Raw genomic sequence first — 23,723 nt, forward strand, 5'->3', positions numbered from 1 at the left:
CAAGAATTATTCCACTCAAGCTCAGGTGCGGGTAGGGATCAGTAGTAAAAGTGAGCATTGGTGGGCACATATTACGGACAAGCGTATCATATCACAAAGAACAATAGCAGCTAAAAATGAGGGTGCCTTAGTGGGACCCCACTGGGTTAACAGGTAACCTCAAATGACGTGTTTACACTGTGTGTATGATGAACTTTACTGAGACCATTATAGCTTAGTAACTGAAAAACTAAGCTTAATTCTAAGAAAAAAGTTAACTGTAAAAAAAACAAAACTGTAAAAATACTCTCCTAGTAAAATAGTTCAATGTAAATGAAACAAACTGCCATAGGACTGAAATCAAGAGATTCTTTGATGATTACCCAAAGTTCACATATTAATACAAGAATAAACGACATCCTTCTGAAGATGATTTGTCATCTCTTACCATTTGCATATGGTGTGACCATCTTCTTATTGGTCATTACACGTGCTGTAGCATTATTCACCTAAAAATATAAAGGAAAAAGAAGGGGCAGGGAGAAAGTAGACCACATTAGGGAACATGAAGTTGCTCATCTGATAACACAGCACTCAGTTTAATAAAATGTAAATTTCAGAGAACATTGATTTTAAATAATTAATATAGCAATATAAAATATTAATATATAGTATTTTAATTAAAGTGTTTATAAAATGAGGCTAACAAGAGTAAAATGCAGTTTCTTGGTCTCCAAATGGAAAACTTGGGCTAAAGTATCAAAAGGAAAGATACATTTGCAAGTTCTTTGGAGATCTCTTAAACAGAGAAGTCTCTGCATTATGGAAAATATGGGAAAAAGTAAATTGGGTACAACTCTGAGCATGAACTTTGAAGTTCATTGATAAAACAGAGGCTTGCCATATGGGTCAGGGAATAGATTTACAGGAAGATAAGAAAATAAATCTATGGATTTCACCTGTTCTAATGTTCAGCATTTTTGATGATTGTGTAAGATTTTACTGTTTGAGGAGTTATAAAAAAAAATCTCAAAACTTAGAATCCCATGTTGACCATCTTTAGGACCGGGCTGAATTTTCTAGACTATGTGGTCTATCCATTTAAGAATAATGTTTTCAGAAGGCCTTTACATGAGGCACTTAACTGAAAAAATAAAGCTTCGGTTTCTTTTGTTTTATGGTTCTCTCCACCCTCATTACAGAAGTGCAGAATTTAGAGCATTCTCAGTGCTAGGGTAAGTAGATGTTACAAAGATGGTGCTGATGACAAAAAGATGAATGGAGCCTCAAAGCCGGAAGACTGCAGCCCAGTGTGAGAACCAGCCTAAAGCTCTTGCAAGGAGGGTGCAGCATCACCATAGAACCTGGCTGTGTACCATGTGGTCAAGTTAGAGAACAGGCCAGCTTTTAAAAGAATTATAAAACACACCAAATATAAATGTCTTATTTTGCCTCTGGGGATTTACATTAAAGTTAAATTTGTATGGTTATAAATTTGTGTTATGGAAAGACCAATTTTAGGTGGAACTGGAACCAAAAAATGTCTTAATAGGTCTTTTAGGATTGGTAGAGGGGAAATCTTCCTTTGTGAGGAAAAGAAACTCCATTTACTCTAGTTCAACCCACCAAATAATAGAAACATTTCACATTTAAAAAGAAAGAATGGGATACAACAATGATGAGACTGAGAGCATGCAGTTAAAACACACACACACAAATAAAAGAAAGAAAAAACAATCAGTTTTGGAAAGAAGGGAGAGAGTGAAGAGCGAGGTTCTCACAGACAAGGATTAGAATGGGGTCAGAGTTTACACTAGCCACTAGAGCAGAATGCACCCAAGCGCTAAAACGAAAATGGCCAGAAACAGTCAGAAACCACCAGTCAGCAAGAGACCAATAGCCGCAGGTAACAGAGAGAAGGGGTAGGAGAGACAGAGGGAAAAGGATGGGGACAGAACTTAGGGAGAGAGAGCAAGAAGGCAGGGGAAAAGAAAAGAGAAAGTCAGGAGGGGTGTCGCGCGGGCAAGGAAAGAACAGTCAGAGCTACAAACAGAGGTTTGGGGAAGGGGAAAGGAAGTAGGGGCAGGAAGTGCATTAATAAAACCAGCCAAACTTGGAGTTCAGTAACTCTGAGTAAGATGTGCAAGGGGAAAAAAATCACCATGATGTCAGTAATCAAACAGCTCAGACTGCTACAAACAATATGTACATCCAAAGTCCAGGCGGCATTACTCAAGAGCATTGAAAATAAAAGGGGGAAAGGAAAAGGAAGAGGAACAAGTCAAATCACATTTTGTAGTGTTAATGTGAGATGGCAGATGGACTTTTTCTTTCTTATTTAATTGTTTTGTAATTAACAATTGAAAAAGCTTCTTCTCTAGCGCTTTGTTTCACTTACCGCCAACGGGCACCATCGCCAGCATTGTGTATAGTTACCATGGAAAGAGTGAGTCAAGTGAAGGGCCCTAAATGCTAAACCATCGGAAAGGGAGGGAAAAAGCAAAATATGCAGACATCTTACTCAAAATGGTGGCTTTTATAGTTCATACTTTTAAAAACTGGGAAAGGGGAAAGGAGCCAGTTAACCTTCACTGCGTTCTTCAAAAGGGTTGGCGAACACCACGTGGCTGCCGTGAACACAGTCTCAGCACATTCGCCAGGCAGCCGTCAAACCCTCGGTCTGAGGATTTTATCCATTAACTGTAGAAATTCTTGATATTAAATATACTTAAAAACTCCACGAGTTGTGGGTTCTTTCTTCCCTCCCCACCATCTCAGCAGTCTTGTACTCCTTGCTTATCACACGCACATGGAGGCGAACTGGCCGCCCGAGAGAGAGGATATTGGCTGGCTCCTTGATTAATTACAGGACACAATGTCACAAATTGGATAGTTTTTAGACATTTATAAAGTTAGTTTTATTTTGGCCCGATCCCAGGTATTCATATGGAGTCTCGCAAACTGAAGCAAAGGAAAAAAATCAAGAGAGCAGAAGGATGAACATTTTGGAGGAAAAAAGTAAATGAGAAACAAATATACATGTATACGCACACGAGTAAATAAAAACGAAACCCCCCCCAACAACCAAAAAATGGGGAAAGGAGACAGAAGTGTTACTTTTACACATTTTAGTGCAAGAAGGTGAATGACACAGACACAGACACACACACACGCATGTGTGCAGACACACAAGACAGGGCTCCAAATGTGAAATAAGTGAGGGAATACACAAAAAGAGAAATAAAAATATAAACCAGAAATTGAATTATTGAAGACATGCACCTCGATTTTACGGCCCTCTACCACGGTGCCGTGTAATTTCTCCCTGGCCCTGTCTGCATCAGCACTATTCTCGAAAGTTACGAACCCGAATCCCTGCATGCAGCGGGAGAAGGGGGGAAAACATGCACATCGTTACATTGAAATACTGATCTCTTGGTAAACAGAGAAAAAATATCACAGTATGAAACTGACATCAGCATCGACTCAGCAATACTCTCCCAAAGTCACATTTTTGGTCCATGCATATTTGGTAACGGGAAACTAAATCCAATAACAGAATACGAAACTGTAGTAGTAGTAATAATAATAATAACAATAACAGCAACAACAATAATAATGATAATGTAATTAACAACAAGAACAATAATAAAATAAAACATAAAGCATGTGAGGCCAGACCAAAATTAAGGTATAGAGCTACTCGGGTCAAACTCTTCCACCAAGAATCTGAACATTTTTTTAGATGTTCTTTCTCTTTCAATTCATGCTGTTAATTTACATGTCCCTTTATGTAATGCTAAAAATACTTAATTAAATCCATCATTCCCCAGTAACTTCCACATGAAGCCTTCCCTTTAGGAGTAATCACTGTATAATGGGGTTTTTAGGAGATCTCATCATTTTAGCTCCACTCTGCCTGTTTGCTTGTATCACCATAATTCTTCTGGGAACAGAGTAATTTAAAACATAGCCTCGATCTACAATTCTCTAGGTACTGGGTGCGGAAGAAGAAGAGCACCATGTTCATCTAAGCTAATGAAAATATCACTAAGTAGTGGCCAATTACGCCTTTTCTTCAATGAATTTTAAACAGCCAGACTGGCACTCAGAGCAAAAATAGGTTCAGCTGAATTCCAGAAAATAGCTTATCCAAATTTGCCTAAATTACACATTTGTTGAAGCCTACATCTGCTACTAAATGTATTAGTAATTTTCCATGTAGAGGGAAAAAAGGAATAACCAAAGGCAGTGCGAATGAGATCTGTGAGTGACATCAGCTGTATACTGTTCAACAGGAAAAGACCATAAAACAGCAATACAGCTGCTCCTCTGAGTTAGAATTAATTTATTTGTGCACTGTACACAAATTAATTGTATGGAGCTTTAATTCACTAAGTGATAAAGCAGGACCCAGGGAGTTAACCCACTTACTCCTATATTCACATTTATCTGAAAAGACTGTCTTGGTCACAATCATACCATCAATGCCAAAAGCAGCAGGATTTACTATATATTTATATAACTATTTTATCAAGCATTGTATCAGTTTCATCCTAGGTGCTTTGTCCTTCTCTTTCTACTTTGCAACTGTAACATTTTCTCAAGCCATTTACATGTACAGAGTAGTAAATTCTTAAGATTTTCTGGAAAAGACCTATTTCTCAATAGCTGCATTGTCCCTCTAGCATTCTTTGAACATTCCACTGTAGGATAACCTGGAACCCTTTGTTATTTTTATTTAAGTTCTGCTCTGCTTTGCTGTCCTCCATGAGTCCTTCCATATATATATAAAACATGTTCTTAACTGAGATGGTCAATAGTGTGCATTGCTCAATAAGATTTTAGAAAAGCAATTCCATCATTTTGAAGGATCTCATTACTTTGCATTCTACATGACTATATGGTTGAGTGGCGATCCATGGAGGATCCCAATGAATTATCTCTACCTGTAATCTGGATATCACCACAAATACCCTAGAAAGTGCAATGCTAAGCTGACAGAAAATTCTAAATGTATGCTGCTTGAGGTGGACTACTACAGGTAATTTTAGCTAATATTTTCTTTAAAAATATATGTTGAAAATATCAAACATTTTCAGAAACAAATTTTGATACCAACATGTTACAGACACATCGACAACTTGAGGTATATGATCTCAAGTTACTAATTAATGACATCGTTCGTTTGTAATCTACATTAGCCATCTGCTGAAGACAGTAAACCAGCTCTCCAATCCTGGAGAATCCTCCAACAGAAAAGTTAAATGAACCTTTCAGGAAAGGTCACATGTAGAGATGAGTTTTTATATCACATTGTAGAAGTATTATAAAAATTGTATTTCAACTGATTCTCACAGCCTCATACTTATATGCCTTGGGTTAAATTAATAAACAATAAGTTAGCAGCTGGATAACAGATGATGTGGAGACTAGTACCAGAGGTTTTTAGTACTGGCATTATGACTATCTAGATCTACACACCCATACACTCACACATTTGTTCGTCTTTTAAATACAACCATGGGGTAGAGAAAGGATAAATCTGTTATTTTCATTTTTAAGATGAAGAAAGTAAATCAAACTGAGGTTAAACACCCAAGCACCAACAAGGCCTTCTTCCTTCCAGGTGGCTTCTTTCTACAGCTAATGGTGAGAAAATTAGAAATTAATCTTTGAAACCTAAGTATTCTATTAACTAAACTGCATTCATCCTAAAATCCTTCTAGTCTTCTTTTTCAAATCTAATTGCTAAATGTGTTCTGTGAGCCTCCGCTCTGTAATGTGCTGACAGAGCATCTGTGACGTACTAACTGCAGCCAGAAGAATTCAGGGTGGTATCATAAGCACTGACATTTTACAGCCAGCAGAAGTGCTTATATTCCAAAGGAAATGCTAATCAAGACACCAAAGATACAAAATGAAGCAATCTTCACCTAAGGTAAAGGACGAAGAAGGTCTTGCTGATACTTTGGGACTTCCTGATATGATACAGAGGTAAGCAGATTTCCTTCTTTCCTTTGAAGATAAATAGACTTTGTGGCAGGCCGAATAACGGCCCCCCAAAGTTGTCCACATCCTAATCCCTGGAACCTGTGAATGTTACTACCTTACCTGGCAAAAGGGATTTTGCAGATGTGATTAAATTAATGATCTTGAGATAGGGAGATTATCCTGGATTATCCAGGTGAGCCCAATGTAATCACAAGGGTGCTTATAAGTTAAAGAGAGAAACGGGAGAGTCCAAATCAGAGTGCACCAGCCTGAGAAAGACTGAACTGGCCATTTTTGGCTTTGAAGATGGAAGGGGGCTATAGGTCAAAGAATGTGGGCTGCCTCTAGAAGCTGAAAAAGGCAAGGACTGGATTATCCCTTAGAGCCATCTGAAAGAATGCAGCCCTGCAAAACTTTGGTTTTAGCTTGGTGAGACCCATTTTGACTTCTGACCTCCAGAACTGTACGATAATAAATCTGTGTTTTTAAACCACCAACTCGGAAGATAATTTGTTCAGAAACAATAGGAAATTAACATATATCTCTCAGAAGTCTGTGATTAGAAAGGTGAGAAGTGTAGCCAGCATTTTTAGAGTACTGTTCTTTAATACTTTCCTCTTGTGTTGAAACTTTAGCTTTTCCATCAACTTAACTACAATTTGGTTTCAAGAATATTAACTCAAGGGTGCCTGGGTGGCTCAGTTGGTTAAGCTACTGCCTCTGGCTCAGGTCATGATCCGCGGTCCTGGGATCGAGTCCCACATCGGGCTCCCCCTGCTCTGTGGGGAGCCTGCTTCTCCCTCTCCCTGCCACTCCCCCTGCTTGTGTTCTATGTCAAATAAATAAAATCTTAAAAAAAAAGATTAAATAAAACTTGAAAAAAAGTTTAATGTACCATTCCTTCAATAGAATTTAGCATTTCTGAAAATGTGCCAGGAACTGAGCTAAGGATATTCACAGATTATCCAGGCCTAAAAAGTTACTAACAGGAAAATATGCTTACGTGAAATTATGTTTTAATGTCCCTTCATTCTTGGAAATCTAATTCACATTAAGTTTGGTCATTTGGATCTCTTGCTTTGAAAAGAAAAATTTAATAAAGTTATGTCTAAACTTAACACTTTTTCCTTAGAAGAGCTTCAAAATGATTACATAATCTATCAGTCAGGAAAACAAAATAACCAGTTGGAAGCGCTACAAAGTCAAAGACTGAATCTCAAATTCTTAAGAAGAGTAAACATTTCAGGTATTTAAGAAGATAAAAAACAGATAAACAAAAAGTAAACTTTTATTTTTTAATAAAAAAACCCGATGTTGATATGTTTGTCTATACCAGTGCTATCCGACAGAAATAAAACACAAGCCACATATATAATTTTAAATATTCTACTAGCCACATTAAAAAAGTAAAAATACATGAAAGTAATTTCAATAATGTATTTTATTTAAAATAAAATATATGCAACATACTATCATTTCCACATGGCATCAATATAAAAAACATTAATGAGATATTCCTTTTTTCTGCTAAGTCTTTGAAATCATGTGTATTTCATACTGAAAGCACATCTGAATTTAGACTTGCCACATTTCAAGTGCTCAATATGGACACTGTATTGGACAATGCAGGTCTCTATGCTTTATACTATAACCTACAGCTCTCAGTTCCCAAACTTCTTCTGTGTTACCAGTGTTCCATTAGTGATTTACCCCTATCTTAGCTGTCCTGTGAAAACTGAGGAATGGTGTGTCTATCGGGATTATGGTTGTGGCCAAAATTTCTACCAAATGTGACAAACATTTTATCACCTGTCTTGACATTCATTTATCATCAAGGGCCTATAGGAACCGAATAACTGCCATCTTTTTAGTCTGGCCTCAGACTGCAATAAATAACAAGCAATAGGATGAGCATTGTAAAAATATTCTTAAATTTGTATAATCCTTGAGTTTTTCCATCTCAGAAGAATGAGAAAGAAAATTTACCATGTAACTTTTAAGGGAGAAATCAAAAGCAGACGTTCTCCTGGGTATGGCCGGAACACAGAAATTTAAAAATAAATAAAAGAAAAAGAAAACTAAAACCCGTAAGATGGTAACAAAAGAAAATAAACTAAGCCCTTTGGAAACACATGCACTGTTAATTTAGTTTTAAGTATAATGAAAAACATTTCAACTCAGCATTACCTATCAAATTTTACTGAAAAGCAAAGGCCTAGTTAGTGCAATTTCAAAGACAGTCTTTTGACAATATTTTGAAAGAAATAAATAATTTCCCTTTGCATGAAATCAAAATCCAGGGAAAAAGGCAAGAAATTATAGCACATTACTTGTGTCTGAGGATGGAATTAGAGGCTTTATCTTCCCTAACTCCAGCCTAAATAAACTGAAGTCTAACCCAAATTCAGATCCCCCTCATTCCAGATATCGACCTGTGAGAAGTAATGAGAACACATGAGCTAAAAACTTGCTAGAAATCTCAATAATGGTTGCTGCGATCTGGTCTGTGGTCCTTTAGTGAACTTAACAGTTGGCACTGTCTGAAGATGTGAAGAGCTCCTACACATTCAGTATTTATGATACATGTCCTTTTGAGCAACAACCACACCAGAAGTAGGTTGACAAAACTTTATGGAAAATATAAACATTAGAATGTGTACATTTCTTTACTTAATAAGATAATTATATGTGATAATTATCACAAACAAATTGTTATGGGGCTGGGTGATAGTGTACAGAATGGTGGAAAGTCTGAATAAGTCAGTCAGAGAAAGACATACTATATGATTTCACTCATATGTGGAATTTAAGGAATAAAACAGATGAGCAAAAGGGAAAAAGAGAGAGAGAGGCAAATCAAAAAACAGAGACTTAACTACAGAGAACAAACTGATGGTTACCAGAGGGGAGGTGGGTGGGGGATGGGTGAAACAGGTGATGGGGGTTCAGGAGTGTACTTGTTGTGATGAGCACCAGGTGATGTATGAAGTGTTCAATCACTATATGGTACACCTGAAACTAATACTACACTGCATGTTAACCAATTGGAATTTAAGTAAAACTTAAAGTTTTGAAAAGCAATGAGTTCTCAGTCACTAAAAGTATCTAGCATAGAATGCAAAGTCAAGTTGAACTAGATAACCATTATTTAGAGTTCTGTTTAAGATTCTATGTGAGAAAAAAGACTGGAAGGAAATACAGGAGATTATTAGTGAATATGTTCTTTTAATGAACTATTTGGTCTGGACATTAAAAATCACATTTTTCTTTTATAATTGTTTTGAAAAGGGTTCTTTTTAAAAGTTGTTATTCAAAGAATCTATAAGGAGAGGGGCAATACAATTCATCGTTCAAACTGGAGCACTTTGAGGGAGGAAGGGGACACTAATAATCATGCTAAGACGACGGCTACAGACTGGGACTATTTTGGATAAACCAGGACATATAGCCACTCTACCAATATATTATCTTTCTATTGTTTATAGTAATATTTGTTGTGACTGGTGACATCTGGGGAATCAATAAGTTATACATATCAGTATACTCCTTTCTAGATTCTATTTGAGTATATTACTTCCATTTTTTCCAGGGGTAGCATTTTTCATCATACATCCTAATTGAACATTTTCAAAAGGATAGTCTACCTTTGTTTTAGTTAATCACAGAAAATTAGATATGACTGACTTTATGCTTTTACAAAGGAGTATGGAGTAAAAAAAAAAAAAGATTTTTTAAAAATCCCATGAAATAATCTAAGTATATATTTTTGCTTGTGTATGAATGTAAATGATATACATTCATTTCATAATCTAGGAAAATCAAATCTAGAATATGAAGGTCAAAGACAAAAAAAGGAAGATACTCAACAACAACTTTTTCAGGCAAGCTGAGAAAGCAGAATGCCGGCAAGCTGGGGGTTGGAGGGGGGGGCGGGGACGGGCAAGGGAGCACGACAGTGTTCATCTATGTTTTTAAGTGGGTATGTTCTAAAACCGTACGCTGACAGTCTCATTATAAAAAAAGAAGACATGGTAAAGAGTTGCTTTTTGTTTTGGAGTCATGTAGTTATTTAACTGTTTCACTGATAATTGTTTTACATGTAAGTATCACTTATCTCGGAATTATTTTGTGACTCGTTTTTCCATTACTGCTTCAAAAAAAAAAAATTCAATAAAGCTAATTTCTGTACATTCAGTTAAAAGACTGAGCAACTCTAAAGTGAACAATAGGACCACTTAGGTCTCCTTATCTCTGGTTCCTTTCAAGACATGTTGTAATTTTATAGTCAACCATAAACATAAAAGAAATGAGAAAATAAACTTAATTTACAAAAAGAAAAGTACTCTTTAATTTATGTGAGGTGGATCCCAGAAGAGGTACCCAGGTTTTGACTCCAAAATAAACCTCTGTTAACAAGTCTCCAGAACAGTTTCGGGAGAACCCATTCCAAGAAAGAACTTTAGTGACAGTTAAGAAGGACAAAGGATGAAGACAGATTTTGTTATCAGTCCTTGAAGGCAGATCCAGGCCATTCTGAATTCTGTGCTTTGTTTTAAGAACAACGGCCAATGAGTACACAGTCTGTCTATTCTTTAGCAGCCCCACAGAGAAAGGGGCAGTGAGGATATAGCATTTTACTGAGAGGAGCAGCATAGGCTTTTAGATTCCCCAAAGAGAAAAGGAAGGCGTGTGTCATTTAAACATGAAAATTACAGGGAGAAGCAATCGAATCAGGTAAATTAAACAATTTTTGGTAGTAGGCAAATCTTTGAAGTCAATGAAAGAAGCCTTAAGAAAGATCAATTTCCTTTGCTTCACAAGAATTCAATCCAATTATTTTCTTGGTAAGGAGCAAGGCCCCAGTGCCTGATGAAACCATACTGGGCTTCGGGTTGTTGGTCTAGTTAACAAGTTTTTAAGTGCATACACTTAAAACTAAAAATGTTTAAACTATGACTTTGGATAAACAGTGTAGCACAGAATCGTCACATGATATGTTCATGCACTTCTCATCTCTAAACCACTGTTATTTTTCCACCTTGGATCTAAAATGGTCACAAAAGATAAAAGCAAAGGGCCAGAAATCCACTGTGAAGAAACTACAAGCATAAATAGTTTTACTGGTTACAGGCTGAGCAGGTTTCACTTTAAAAATACTTACCAAGTTAAGTGCTGGAGAAAGTTCTGTATAGGCATATTAATCTTTTTTGTTTAACTGAAAACTGGAAGCTTAGAGTATAATTACCTCTTTAATAATTAACAAAGAATTAATATAATCAGGATTAAACACTATCAGTGCATTCTATAAAGGAAGGGAATAATAATCAGGAGCATTAGAACAGTACATACATTTGTGTTAGTTTAGATGGGGCAGGAGGTATATATATAACTCTGTGGATATATGCTATTAATTCCCAGGGTATGGTGAATTTGGAGTAGGAAACTGAAGAGGTAAGTATTATCTCATTTATTCGCTTTACTTAGCTTTTCTCAAATTATATTCTTAGAGATTTAATCATAGCCAAGGGCTATTTCAAAGTTCAGGAGAGATGACCAAATGAAAAATTAACTCAAAAACTGTTCTAACCTAAAAAATGCAAGTAGAAGAAAACAGAGCAAGGTAAATATTTCCAAGCTTGACCACAGCTGATTGTGTCTATGGGGGGTATTTCATTTGTCGAGGAAGAAGAAAACTGTCAAATGAAACTTTTCGAAATTCAGTTAATTAAATATTTTTTCACATCACTGTAAGACTTCATCATTCCCTCACTCCTAAAATCACTGCTGCTTATTTTAGTGTATGGAAATTCTAAATCATATAGATTGGGAATTGAAAATAGTAAATTATTAGGGGGAAATAAGTTTTAATTAGAATGTTCAGTTCTCATACAGAACACACTTAGAAGAGAGTATGTATATCGAATTGTGCAGTGCTACTACATTTATTCTGATGCAAAAAAACCCAACTCACTATTTGTAATTGAAGGGATTCTACATCTTACCTCTCTGGGTAGAACTCAAAGGAGAAAATCAGCTTACAGTGAATTCCTGAGTCACTACTCCCTGTATTTACGCCTTGTCAAATTTATTCAAAAGAGAGAGCAAGTCTACTGAAGAACTGAAATATTAAATTTGTTCTAAGTATGTCATTTCAAGTCTGATTCTTAAAAAGCTGAATTGTTCTGTTAGAATTCACAATAGAATTCTCATAGAATTTCACTTGAGTCTTTTTTCTTTTCCTTTAAAGTAAGCACGTGAGGGCAATTTCAGTCCAAATAAGGGCAGGTGTCTCCTGCCCCCGATTTCCCTTATCCTCTTCCTCCTCACACTCTCTTGCTTCTACTCCCACCCCTTCACTCCCCCAACTGAACTATTAGGATAAAGTTTGGCCATGTGGTAGCTTATTTTTAGAGATAATCTGATCCAAGCCAGGTAAGTTGGGATACTTTTTGCAGGCTTGAAAAACAGCTTTAAGTTTTCTGATTACTTACTATTTAAAACAAAATTAAAAAGAAACCAGGCACACTTAATACTGAGATGGAGCTTACCTTAGAGCCACGTTCATTAAAGATTATTTCTACATCTAGGATTTTGCCAAACTGCTGCAGAGACAAAAATAAAAACATTTATTCATGGTCAGCTTTTTAACCACATAATTTATTTTCTCCTGAAAAAAGAGTTTTTTTTTTTTTTTTTTCAACTGCTTATTCAACTTCCATGTTTCTACTTGTTGGTAGGTCCCAATACCAGTTTCTGGTTTTCCCTCATCAATGAGCTGATAATTTATCCTTTTTTCACTCCTTTTTCAATTCACCCACTCATGCATTATCCACCTCTATATGGTAGAAGCTGTTCTCAGAAGATATTCACAGTGTTACCCTCCTGCATATTTCTTCATGGACAAGAAGTGGGGCTTTTCCTAACTATGTGTTTAATGTTTTAAATGTCTCAGTTTTTTTTTCCTCATTTATAATTTTAATCGAAGCATTGCTATTCATTTTTTTCTTAACTCTTTCTTATAAGCACCAAATTTTAATAGCTAAGTCAATTTTGGGGGAAAGAAACACCATCAAAGAACTTCCCTCCAGAACAAAACAATGATGTTCATTCCTCCAAACAACCAAATTTGAAGTCTACCAAGTCACACACACAACAAAAGTAACAAAAATCACATTCTAGGGGTTCAGTGCATTTAGCAGCCTTCGCTGTGCTAATCATCCTTCAGCTGACTTTCAAAAAAATTAACACCCTAGCGCATCAAAATATACATTTTCCATTTGCTTTGTTTAAATTAAAAATAATAATTAAAAAAAGAAAACTTGAAGGAAATCACAATCAATTGCCTGACTCATTTCGATGTCATGTACAGCATATGAAGGTCAGGAAGGCTATTTGCAGCACATGTGATTAGGAGAGATTGGTCTTCAAGGTTTAGCTTTCTTCCCAACAGTGTAAAATACCCACAATTCCAAGTATGAAGGAACACAGACAATCTCCTTTGAGTATTCCACAGGACAATACAGGCGCCTGAGCTGTTCTTCATAGAGCGACAAGGCTTCTGTCAAATTGACACAGTTACCCTGTGTAAAGTACTTCCCATCCTGCTTTCAGTACTTTCATTGAGAGGTCAAGAATCAGTCTTGAGAAACTCCCATGTGGAATCTTCTCCTGGAGATGTGGAGATTGGAACGGCTGTCAAATCATTAATCACATAATCAAACTCTCTCCCTTCTTTGCCGTACCTCTTCAGTACTGGAATACAGTCTTCTATTAGAACCTGATAGCAGTCTCCTTTAAGACTGTCTAAGACATTGCCACATGTTTTTCGCATTATTTCTTCCATCCATCAATCACCATTTGGTCAATTTCTACCATAGTGACCATCTTTGGTTTCAGTTTGACTATTTCACACAATACGTCCCCGTCTCCACCCCCAAGAATCAGCATGTCTTTGCCACTGTAGTCTTCTTTTCCACTGCCCATGATGGCCTGGGTATACGCCAAATCACTCTCTGCCAGATTAACGTCCCCACTAAGGATGAGAATATTTCCAAATTGCTTCGAGTGTAGAATTTTAATGTTCTGATAAGGTGAATCTTCATACACCACTTCATCTATGTCACACTCAACCAGGCGACCATCAGCACTGGGCCAGTATCTGTCGATAGCTCCTCCTCGAATTATGGGTGGTAATCGCTTCACCCGCACAGCACTGTCCTGACTCAATTCTTTCATTCTTTCTTCTACTTTGTTCAAAAGACTGTCAACTTCTTGGCCTTGTGAATCACCGGCATAACTCTGAAGATCCAACAACACTAATCCATGTGGGTAAATTCTCAAACTGGCAAAGCTGCCGTTTTTGTTGATGTAGGTCGCTAGATAACCATGGTCTTGCCAGTTGTGCACCGACTCCGTCATCCCTTGCTCCTGGAAAATGGACCGGAGGCCTTTTAGAACGGTCTCGCCATCAGCTTTGGCGCTGAGCTTGAAGTTGAGCGTGCTGTGCCGTGCTGCTGCCATAGTGAGGCGAGGCCCGGTGCCATGCCTGGGGGAGGCGGCCGCGGGAGACTGGGGGGCCGCACGGCATGTCGGGCTGCCTTAAATGTCTCAGTTTTTAAGAAGCAAATCCTACGGAGAAAGATACACTACTGAAGGCTGTTTTTCTTTTCCTTCTTTTTTTTAATTTCTAAAAGTAAACCATATTCACTGTAAAAGTCAGGAAATACAGATAAATAAAAAGGAAAAGAGGAAACAGAAAATGAAGATCCTCTGCACACCCACCATCTTACCATTCTGGTACACAGCCTTCTCTGCTTTTCTGCAGGCATATATCGTTAAGGACATATTTCCAAGTATTACTTTTTTTTTTTTTTTTTTAAAGATTTTTTATGTATTTATTTGACAGAGAGAGAGACAGCGAGAGAGGGAACACAAGCAGTGGGGGAGTGGGAGAGGGAGAAGCAGGCTTCCCGCGGAGCAGGGAGCCCGATGTGGGGCTCGATCCCAGGACCCTGGGATCATGACCTGAGCCAAAGGCAGACGCTTAACGACTGAGCCACCCAGGCGCCCCCCAAGTATTACTTTTTTTTTTAACTTAATATGCTATAAACAGCTTTCCAAGTCAATAAATATATATCTCTGTTCTCATTTCTATAGATTACATGTTATTTTCCATCGTATTAAACATTCACGGACATTATACATGATTTCATTTATTTGCCAATTTAATATTTCAGCAATGAACACCATCAAGAACATTTTAAGTAGTAACTTTGTTTTGTAATTAGTTAAATATTTTAACATTTGGGAAATAAGCTAAAGACACCAAGCCTAAATAACTGTATTGGTAGGCAGCTCAACAGCTGACTGGAGGGGCATACTTAAAACACAGTGGTTATTTGGAGGAGGCGTGTAGAAGGGGACCAGCCAACCTATTTGATTCAATGCTTGGATGAAATGAACTGAAGGGATGTGCAGGAAATCTCCTGGAATCTTTTTGGCCCCACTTCCCTCTGAGTACTGGCCTCATAGACCCAATTATCTCTTTCACTTGGATTTTAAATCAGAATTCGGGAAACGGGAAAACACTAAAAAATGAAAAGAGCAAGACAAATCATGCTTTCTCCCTGGGCTGAATCATTACTATCTTTTTCAGAAAACATGTACTAAGAGCCCATGTTTTCTAGAGTAAGACTTCTGGGCTTGATTCCAGTTTCATCATTTAACAGAACATTAGGAAATTAAAAGAGAGAGGAAAATGTCTTATTTTAGGTAGGAGGGGATTTAATTTTATTTCTATGCCCATCCAAACAACTAAGATTGGAATGGTGTTTTAGAGTTTTCTTTTGCATTTTCTAATGTGTCCTTATACCGTCCTGCTAGGGTAAGGACTGCCTTCCTTTAATGGTTAAGGAAAATGAGGCTGAAGGAAGCCATCTGTCAAGTTTACACAGCTAATAAAATGAAGCATGGAATCCTTGCTCTTTACCACTGCTGATGTCCTTCCAAGGGATCGGTACTAACCATGCAGAAGACAGAGCAATCCTACCAGGTGTCCCTTGCAAGGAACATTTTCTTTTCTTTTCTTTTTTTTTTTTTTGCACTTAGCAGCCTTATAGGAAGGGCATAATACATTTCAAAAATCACTGATAACTGGCCTAGGCAGATCTTCAATGGACACAACTTTTCTGACCTGAGAGAAAACACACTTCTGGCAGATGAGAATATACTCCATTTTCACCGATCTCCAGAGATTAGGATTCCATATAATCTCTGATAATTCAGTAGAGAACCCAATAACTCATACTCCTGGGAAATTTCTTCTTAAATATAATATCAATTCTTTAAGCTGCCCTTTATTATTTTCTGTTGTTTTCTCTTCTGGAGAGATGAACAGCTGGCTACCGTTTTCTGTGTAAAGGCTCTTCAAGTACTTCAAGAACATTATTAAATCTCAATGCTGGCCTTGGCTTCGGTACAGAAAATACTCCAGGTACTCAGCTGTCAGTGACAAAACTTTGCTTCAGGGTCTTGTCATCATGAAGTGGCCACGACCAGGACTTCAAGCGGGGCGCCTGCTTTCCTGACAAAGCACCATGCAGCAACAGCAACAAAGTTTTTTTAAACCATGATCTCTTGTTCCTAGTTCAAGTTAAGAGTTTGCTCAAATGAAATCTGGCAACAACACATAAGCCCAGAAAAAAGGTACGACTTCCAGCAATCACTCACTTTCCAATAACTTAAATCTTTGCTGTTATACTGTTTTCATGACGGTGATTTCGGGAGGAAGTGGAAGCTGGAAGAACACATCAGAGGTAGCAAACTAACCACCTCCACCTGATTTTAGATATTGGTCTTGCTGAGTTACGAGCAGGGAAGTAAAAATAAAACACAGGTACTATCTGCTTCACAAACATTAGGTCACTGAACTCGTAACACTCTGAAAAGTAAGGATTACTGCCTTTGTCCTGATTCGAGTACTGAAAGGCTCACGTCCCAAGAGACCCCTCGGTCCTAGGCAAACCGGATTGCATAGTCACCTTGTTATGTGAGAACCTGCAAGGCCCATGTCTAGAATGACAGGAATGACGGTGCTAGGTGACAGAAGTTCCTGAAGACTGATGAAAACACTGATTTACCTTAGGATCTCTCTCAATCTATGTGCAGTCTTATCATAAAGTCCTAATGACTTATTAAAATACACTGGGTTTAAATTATTGGGATTAAATTACATTTTCACTGTAAAACCCACAAAAGGACTCCAGAGACTTACCCCAAACATCTGTCGGAGGTCGGGGTCCCGGAAGCGAAAGGGAATATTAGAGACATGCAGCCGTTTAGGGGTGGATTTGCTCTCTGAGTTCTCACTACTTTGTGTCTGTGACTGCTGGCCATCTGTCTGTGCTCCCCCTTCTGTCTGCTGAGCAAAGAAACACAACATTGAGCGAAAAATAAATATGATTACTTCACAAGAATTATGTAAAATAATTAAAGCCCCACCCTCCCCCCCCCCCCCCTTCAAACAAATCTCCAAAACAACCTTAAGCAAAAAATAAAAGTTTTCCCTTCAAAGGGAAAAAAAAAAAAAATGTTACCTGTGTTCAAATTGCTATCATTTACAAAGAAAGTTTAGGCCTTTTGACTATTTACAGTACATTAGTGAAATGGAAGAAAACAAAAATACTAAGTGACTTGCCTAAGACCACGTGGAGATCCATTAGGTATGAAAGACATAAAAATTAAGACATAAAAATTGTACCATTATTCTTATTTTCTTAGTGGAGTTTTCCATTTCTGAGATCTTTCTATTTTGAAAATGAAGAGTCTGTTGTATGTGGTTGAGGAGATCACTGCATTTTTGGTCTACCATTTTAGGAAATAAGGGAATATTTTCATGTTTCATTCCCTCTATTAGTTCCAGAGTTTATGACTACTGGGTCACCAAAGTATCGTAACATTATTCCTGAAGAGGAGACACCTAATGACAATGGGCATTTGGCTTCAACCTGAAGAGCCTCTACTCAAACCAATCGGCACTCTCCTCCTAATCCATGTGATTCCAGCTGACAAATCCAGCTGACATCATTACAGGGACCCCAGGCTCCTGCAGCCCAGAGCAAAGCCTCATTTACAAAATCTGCGGGGAGAGGCTTTACGGACCCTGCACAGCCTACTGGACAACATGTAAACGCTAGGTCTGTGTACACCCACAGTGAAATAGTACCTGTAAGCATGGGGTGCACTTTTAATCCTCAATCTATTTTGCAATGCTGCAGGCATTTTTTTCCCCGATAAATCCTCAAAAAAGTTGCAACACAGAGAAATACTTTTGACAAACATCTAACAGGTGTGATACATTCTAGGTATTCAAAACACATTTATTTTGAAGTATTCATCTGGCAATTTAGGAACCTTATGTTTTCACTATTCCCTATGAAGTGCATGCCAAACTGGAGGGCTCACGGAGCTGATTAAACCAAGAGCGGAACTCACTGTTCTAAGTATCTCAAGTGAGTTACAACTGAGTCCCTAACAGATTCTTCTGTGTGACGCAGAACAGATCCCCTCCCTTTGACCCAATGTTCAAGTAAAAGAAACTGTGAGTCACAGATACTTTTGGCTCAGAGACGTTACCAACCATCTTGAAATGAAGTTCGAGACTTTAAATTATAAAGGATTATCAGGAATAAACTTGGAATGAATGCTAGCTTTTCAAGTGTCAATCTAAGCGATGGCAGCTTTTATCTCATTCCATTCAGGCCTTGCAGATGGCTTAAATGTGCAATGATTCATATGATATAAAAATAGTAGAAAAGGGAAGAGCTACGAAGCAATGTTCTGTGAAAGTGTAAGGTTTTCAATCGTCAATCTGGGCACAATGCAGACTAAACAAAACAAATTCCATTCAAAGATGAAACTCACTAAGTTACTAAGACGGCATCATGGACACCAAAGCGATAAGCAATAAGCGTTAAGTGTCGATTACAACTAATGCTCACTCGAGCACCTTCAAACTTGCCTCTTATATCTCACAGCTGGAGCCCATAAAACTACTTCTTCAGCCAAACTTAAAACCACCAGATCTCATCTGCAGGATGTCAGTGCATCACTCTGAAAGAAGTTAAAAAGATTGACTCTAGCTCCAAACCAGTTTTATATATAACTTACACATATAGTTCATGTAATCTGTAATATTATAATGAGGTGGCAGGATAAATGAAAACTAATGATTATTTTTACGGCCTTGAAGACACAATTTAAGAAGGACAGAAGCCAGATTGGATCATTTTCTGCCTTGTAGTGAAAACCTACATTTTCTTTTAAGTTTTTAAAATTTATTTCTCTACACCCAACGTGGGGCTCGAACTTATGACCCCAAGATCAAGAGTCGCATGCTCTTCCGACCAAGTCAGCCAGGTGCCCCCGAACACCTACATTCAAGTCTTTAATTCTAGGGACACTTGGCAAGTTGAAAAAGTAAATTATCATTTCCAAAATTCTCAAGTCTTCTGACTCAATATATATTTTAAAACTGCAGTTTAATATACATAGATACAAATGCAGAAATCAGAAGCATGAATGAATTTTCACAAAGAAAATACACCCATGTAACTATCAAATTAGATGGAGCAACAGAACTTCAGGAGCACTCTAGTAAAACTGTCCCCTTATGAAAGGGTCCCCACTACCCCGACTTCTAACTCCATAGGTTGGTTTGGCTGTTTTTGAACTAAAAAAAAAAAAAAAAAAAAAGGAAAGAAAAGGAATTATACAGTATGTACTCTTTTGTGTTTGTCTTCTTTTAGACACTCTGTGTAATACACATACACACACTGTTGTTGTAATTCATCCATTCTTCTTTCATTTTATAAACATACAGGACTTATTGGAGCTGCTTCCAGTTTTTAGCTATTAAGGATAATGTTCCTATGAATATTCTTGCTACATTCTTGTCTTTTGGTGCAAACAGCCATTTCTGTTGGGTACATATGCACGTAGGAGTGGATCTGCTGGCTTAAGAACATGCATTAAGTTCAGCCTTAACAGACACGGCCAGTTTTCCCAAGTGGCTGTACTAACTTGTACCCAACTGTGGGTAGCTGCGAGGGTTCTACTTGCTCTGAGTATTGTCATTTTCGTTGTAACTGTCCTGGCGGGAGGCAGTGGCACCGTACTGTGGCTTTAATTTGCTTTCCTCTCTTTAGACCTCAGATCCTTTCTGCTTTCCACTTAGAGAATTTTGTTGGAAAGTGGGAACTCCTTGTTAAATAGCAACTATTTCTTGAGTGCATGCTATATCATGGACCATTCCGTAGGCCTAATAACAGTTAATACTTATACAGTGTTTACTATTCGTCAGACACTGGCCTATGCATTTTATGTATTTTAATTAATGTAATTCTTACAACAAACCCTAACAGTAGGCACTTTTTTTTTTTTTTAAACATGAGACTGTAGGAGGTATTATTTTTTACCTCACTTTTCAGATGAGGAATCTGAAAACCAGAAATACTGCCTAAGTACTGGATCAGGGTTGTTCAAACACAGGCAGTTTGGCCCCAGAGTACATGCTCTTAATCATTATGTCATGTTGTAATGTACATGTATCATCTTTTCTAATACTCACAATAATCTACGAGGGGGCACTATTATTACCCCAATTGACAGAGGCAGAAAGTAAGGCACACTAGGTGCCCAAGGTCACATATTAAGTAGCAGAGCAGAAACTGAAAACCAGTTGGCTGAATGCCATGTGCTAGGCCTCCTGTCCAGCATGGCACCCACACTTCCTCCTTCTCATTAGAAGGGAGAACACGTGGGGCGCCTGGGTGGCTCAGTCATTAAGCATCTGCCTTTGGCTCAGGTCATGATCCCAGGGTCCTGGGATCCAGCCCCGCATCAGGCTCCCTGCTCGGCAGAAAGCTTGCTACTCCCTCTCCCACTCCCCCTGCTTGTGTTCCCTCTCCCGTTGTCTCTCTCTGTCAAATAAATAAAACCTTAAAAAAAAATGTTTAAAAAAAAAAAAGGGAGAACATGTGCGGATCCCACTCTTTCTCAGTACCCTCACGGGGAGGAGCAAGACCTCCCCCTGGGCTGGAGGCAGGCATGGGGGTAAGAGAGGGAAAGCTATACAAGAATGACATGTATCCTATACCTTGAGGGAAGAGAAGCAGGTCAGGCCACAAAGGGAGGAAAAGCAAGAGTTAGAAAACTGGCAAAGGCACACTGGTACTCACAGGAAAATAGCCAGACAACTACTAAACTGATATTCAAAGGGGCTGAGGAGCAGATTTCTGTACATAGTGGACATAGGAACATGAAATACACACTGGGGGCGCCTGGGTGGCTCAGTCAGTTGAGCGTCTGCCTTCGGCTCAGGTCATGATCCCAGGGTGCTGGGATGGAGCCCTGCATCGGGCTCCCTGCTGAGCTTTTCCTTCTCCTCCCCACTCGTGCTCTCTCATTATCTCTGTCTCTCTCTCAAATAAATAAAATCTTAAAAACAAAAGGAAATATACACTGAATGTAATTAAACGAGATACTTCCCCATTTGACATCCCCAACTTTAAGTGTACCTCAATATCAACTACTAATTGTTGAAATAGATCAGACAGAAAAAGTAAAAGTTTTTCGGCTGTATCTTTGTGAAAAGTGGACAGTAGAACTGTTTGTTCTGAGAAAAATCTCAGTGTACACTATCGGTTTGCTTTATTTTCTACTGTTAGCTACTGAGCCACTTTACTGACTGCATAAACAACCTCCCAAGGTTCTGTTCTTCCCTTCTGTGGTCATTTTCTGACCTAATTTATTCACTGGGCAGGGGATGAAACAGAAGAGGCTGCAGTCTGTGCACTGAGAGTTTATGGCAAGGGCTGGCCATGGCACCACTGATGCAATCCTGGGACTAGTGTCTATATATCTACTCTTTAAACAATCCCGCTGCCCCAGTGAGGTCTAGCTATCTGTCCAAACTGCAGAGAAGGCCAGGGCTTTTTACACTGAAAAGCAAATCAGACTTATAGTCTCAAAGCCTCATTCTAGAAACAAGGACTAAAAATGTTTTGTTTGGTTTGATGAACTCAAACTTCTAAAATTCCTATAACTGTGAAATGGATTAATTTTCTGACTTCTCCATGAAACAGTGGAAATATTTTCACTATGGACTGTGAACAAATGTGCTGTTATGGTCTGAAAGAGAGTTCTGGGCAATATGAAACGAAGTATTACTTTCCAAGTCTCTATCATAGTAACACTTAACACGTAATCTGAGATAGTAAGGAATCTCTTAATAAATTCAGAAATAATATATTTTGATTAATGAATTATGGGTTTTCTTCAATATTTATTTTTCCTTTTGTTTTCTGAGACGACTTCATTTCTTATTTTACCTCTGTGAGGCTGAAGGGGAAGAAGAAGAAATTTAATTCAGCACAGCAAATTTCTTGAGAATCTGGTTCATGTCTGAAAACATCTACTAAATTAACCCATTTTAATGATAGTTTGGGTATAGAATTCTAGGTTGAAAAGAATTCCTTTAGAATTTTGAAGGCAATTCTAAAGTGTGTCTAGTTCCCCTGCCGCTGTTCAGAAGCCTGAAGGCTTTCCTTTCCGTCGTTCTCTCTGGTTTGGAGACTGCCCAGTGTGTCCAGTGTTCTAAAATTTCATAGCGCTATGCCTTAATGTGGGTCTGTTTTATTTTAATCTATTTCGCTGGTAATTCTGTAGTCTCTTTTAGGTTGAAAATTAATGTCCTTCAGTCCTGGGAAGTTTTCTTGAATTATTTTGCTGATGATTCCCACCCTACACACATTTGGTCTTTCTCTTCTGGAACTTGTATTCTTGGACACTGGATGTTTTGGACTGGTCCTCTAATTTTCTTATCTCTTTATTTTATTTGCTCTCTGGCTTTTGGCTCTATTTTTTGGGATAATAGGTGTTTAATTCCTTATCTGAAAACTTTGGAGCCAATGTATATCAGAATTCAGAATTTTTAGGATTTTAGAAAGGTAATAATGGGTATATAACTCATAATGTAACTCAATCAGACTTGGGACAGTGATATTTCTTTATGTGCATTCATATAAATGCAACAAAGATACATACAGGTTGTGAGTTTTGCTGCTAACTTATGAAAAATCACCTGATTTTCAGAACATTTTTGGATTTTAGAATTGTGGATAAAAGACCACAGACCTCTACTTCTTCAATCTCATCTTCCAGCCCTCCCACAAAGTTTTTACATTTTTTTGCCTTTTTTTTTTTAAGATTTTATTTATTTATTTGACAGAGAGAGAGAGGGAGAGAGAAGCAGGCTCCCCACTGAGTAGGGAACCCCATGTGGGGCTTGATCCCAGGATCCCAGGATCAAGACCTGAGCCAAACATAGACAGACACTTAACAGACTGAGCCACCCAGGTGCCCCTGTTGCCATGTTTTTAATTTCAAGCGTTCGTTTTTCTTCTCTGAATTCCGCAGTCTACACCCCTTTTAAACTTCATTCTTGTTTAGTAGATGCAGTATCTTCTCTTTATCTTTCTAAAGCTATAGATTATTGCTTTGGTTGTTTTTTGGAAGTAAAAGTTTCCTTTTATTCACAACTTCTTTTTTGTTTGCTTCTTTTTGTTCTCTATCTTGCCCGTTGTAGCGTTCCCTCAGGAATCTAGCTATCTTTGGTTGTCTGCTTAGAATTAAGAATTGAGTGGGGGAAGATAGCTAAAAAACTGATAGTTCTAAATGGGTGGGGTGGAGGG

At 37.9% G+C, this 23,723-nt stretch overlaps 1 protein-coding gene and 1 pseudogene across 18 annotated transcripts in view; both read right to left on the reverse strand.

Moving 5' to 3' along the window:
- RBFOX2 (RNA binding fox-1 homolog 2) overlaps window positions 1-23,723 on the reverse strand; it is a 283,835-nt gene that overhangs the window by 25,028 nt on the left and 235,084 nt on the right. For 12 of the 18 annotated variants that reach the window (XR_004300910.1, XR_004300909.1, XM_032416262.1 and 9 more), the window contains 4 exons: window positions 17,246-17,392; window positions 12,522-12,575; window positions 3,262-3,354; window positions 428-488 (listed from right to left, as the gene is read on the reverse strand). Coding sequence is in view for 16 of the 18 variants with exons in the window: in XM_032416262.1 (XP_032272153.1) it covers window positions 428-488; window positions 3,262-3,354; window positions 12,522-12,575; window positions 17,246-17,392 (355 nt within the window). In the remaining 2 variants the exon portion in view is untranslated. The remainder of the gene's footprint in view (window positions 1-427; window positions 489-3,261; window positions 3,355-12,521; window positions 12,576-17,245; window positions 17,393-23,723) is intronic. The other 6 variants (XM_032416258.1, XM_032416250.1, XM_032416253.1 and 3 more) reach the window with 3 other exon arrangements.
- Window positions 12,615-14,844, reverse strand: LOC116639715 (annotated as a pseudogene).

Source organism: Phoca vitulina, unplaced genomic scaffold, assembly GCF_004348235.1.
Source record: "Phoca vitulina isolate PV1807 unplaced genomic scaffold, GSC_HSeal_1.0 scaffold19, whole genome shotgun sequence".
In the NCBI taxonomy this organism is placed as follows: domain Eukaryota; kingdom Metazoa; phylum Chordata; class Mammalia; order Carnivora; family Phocidae; genus Phoca; species Phoca vitulina.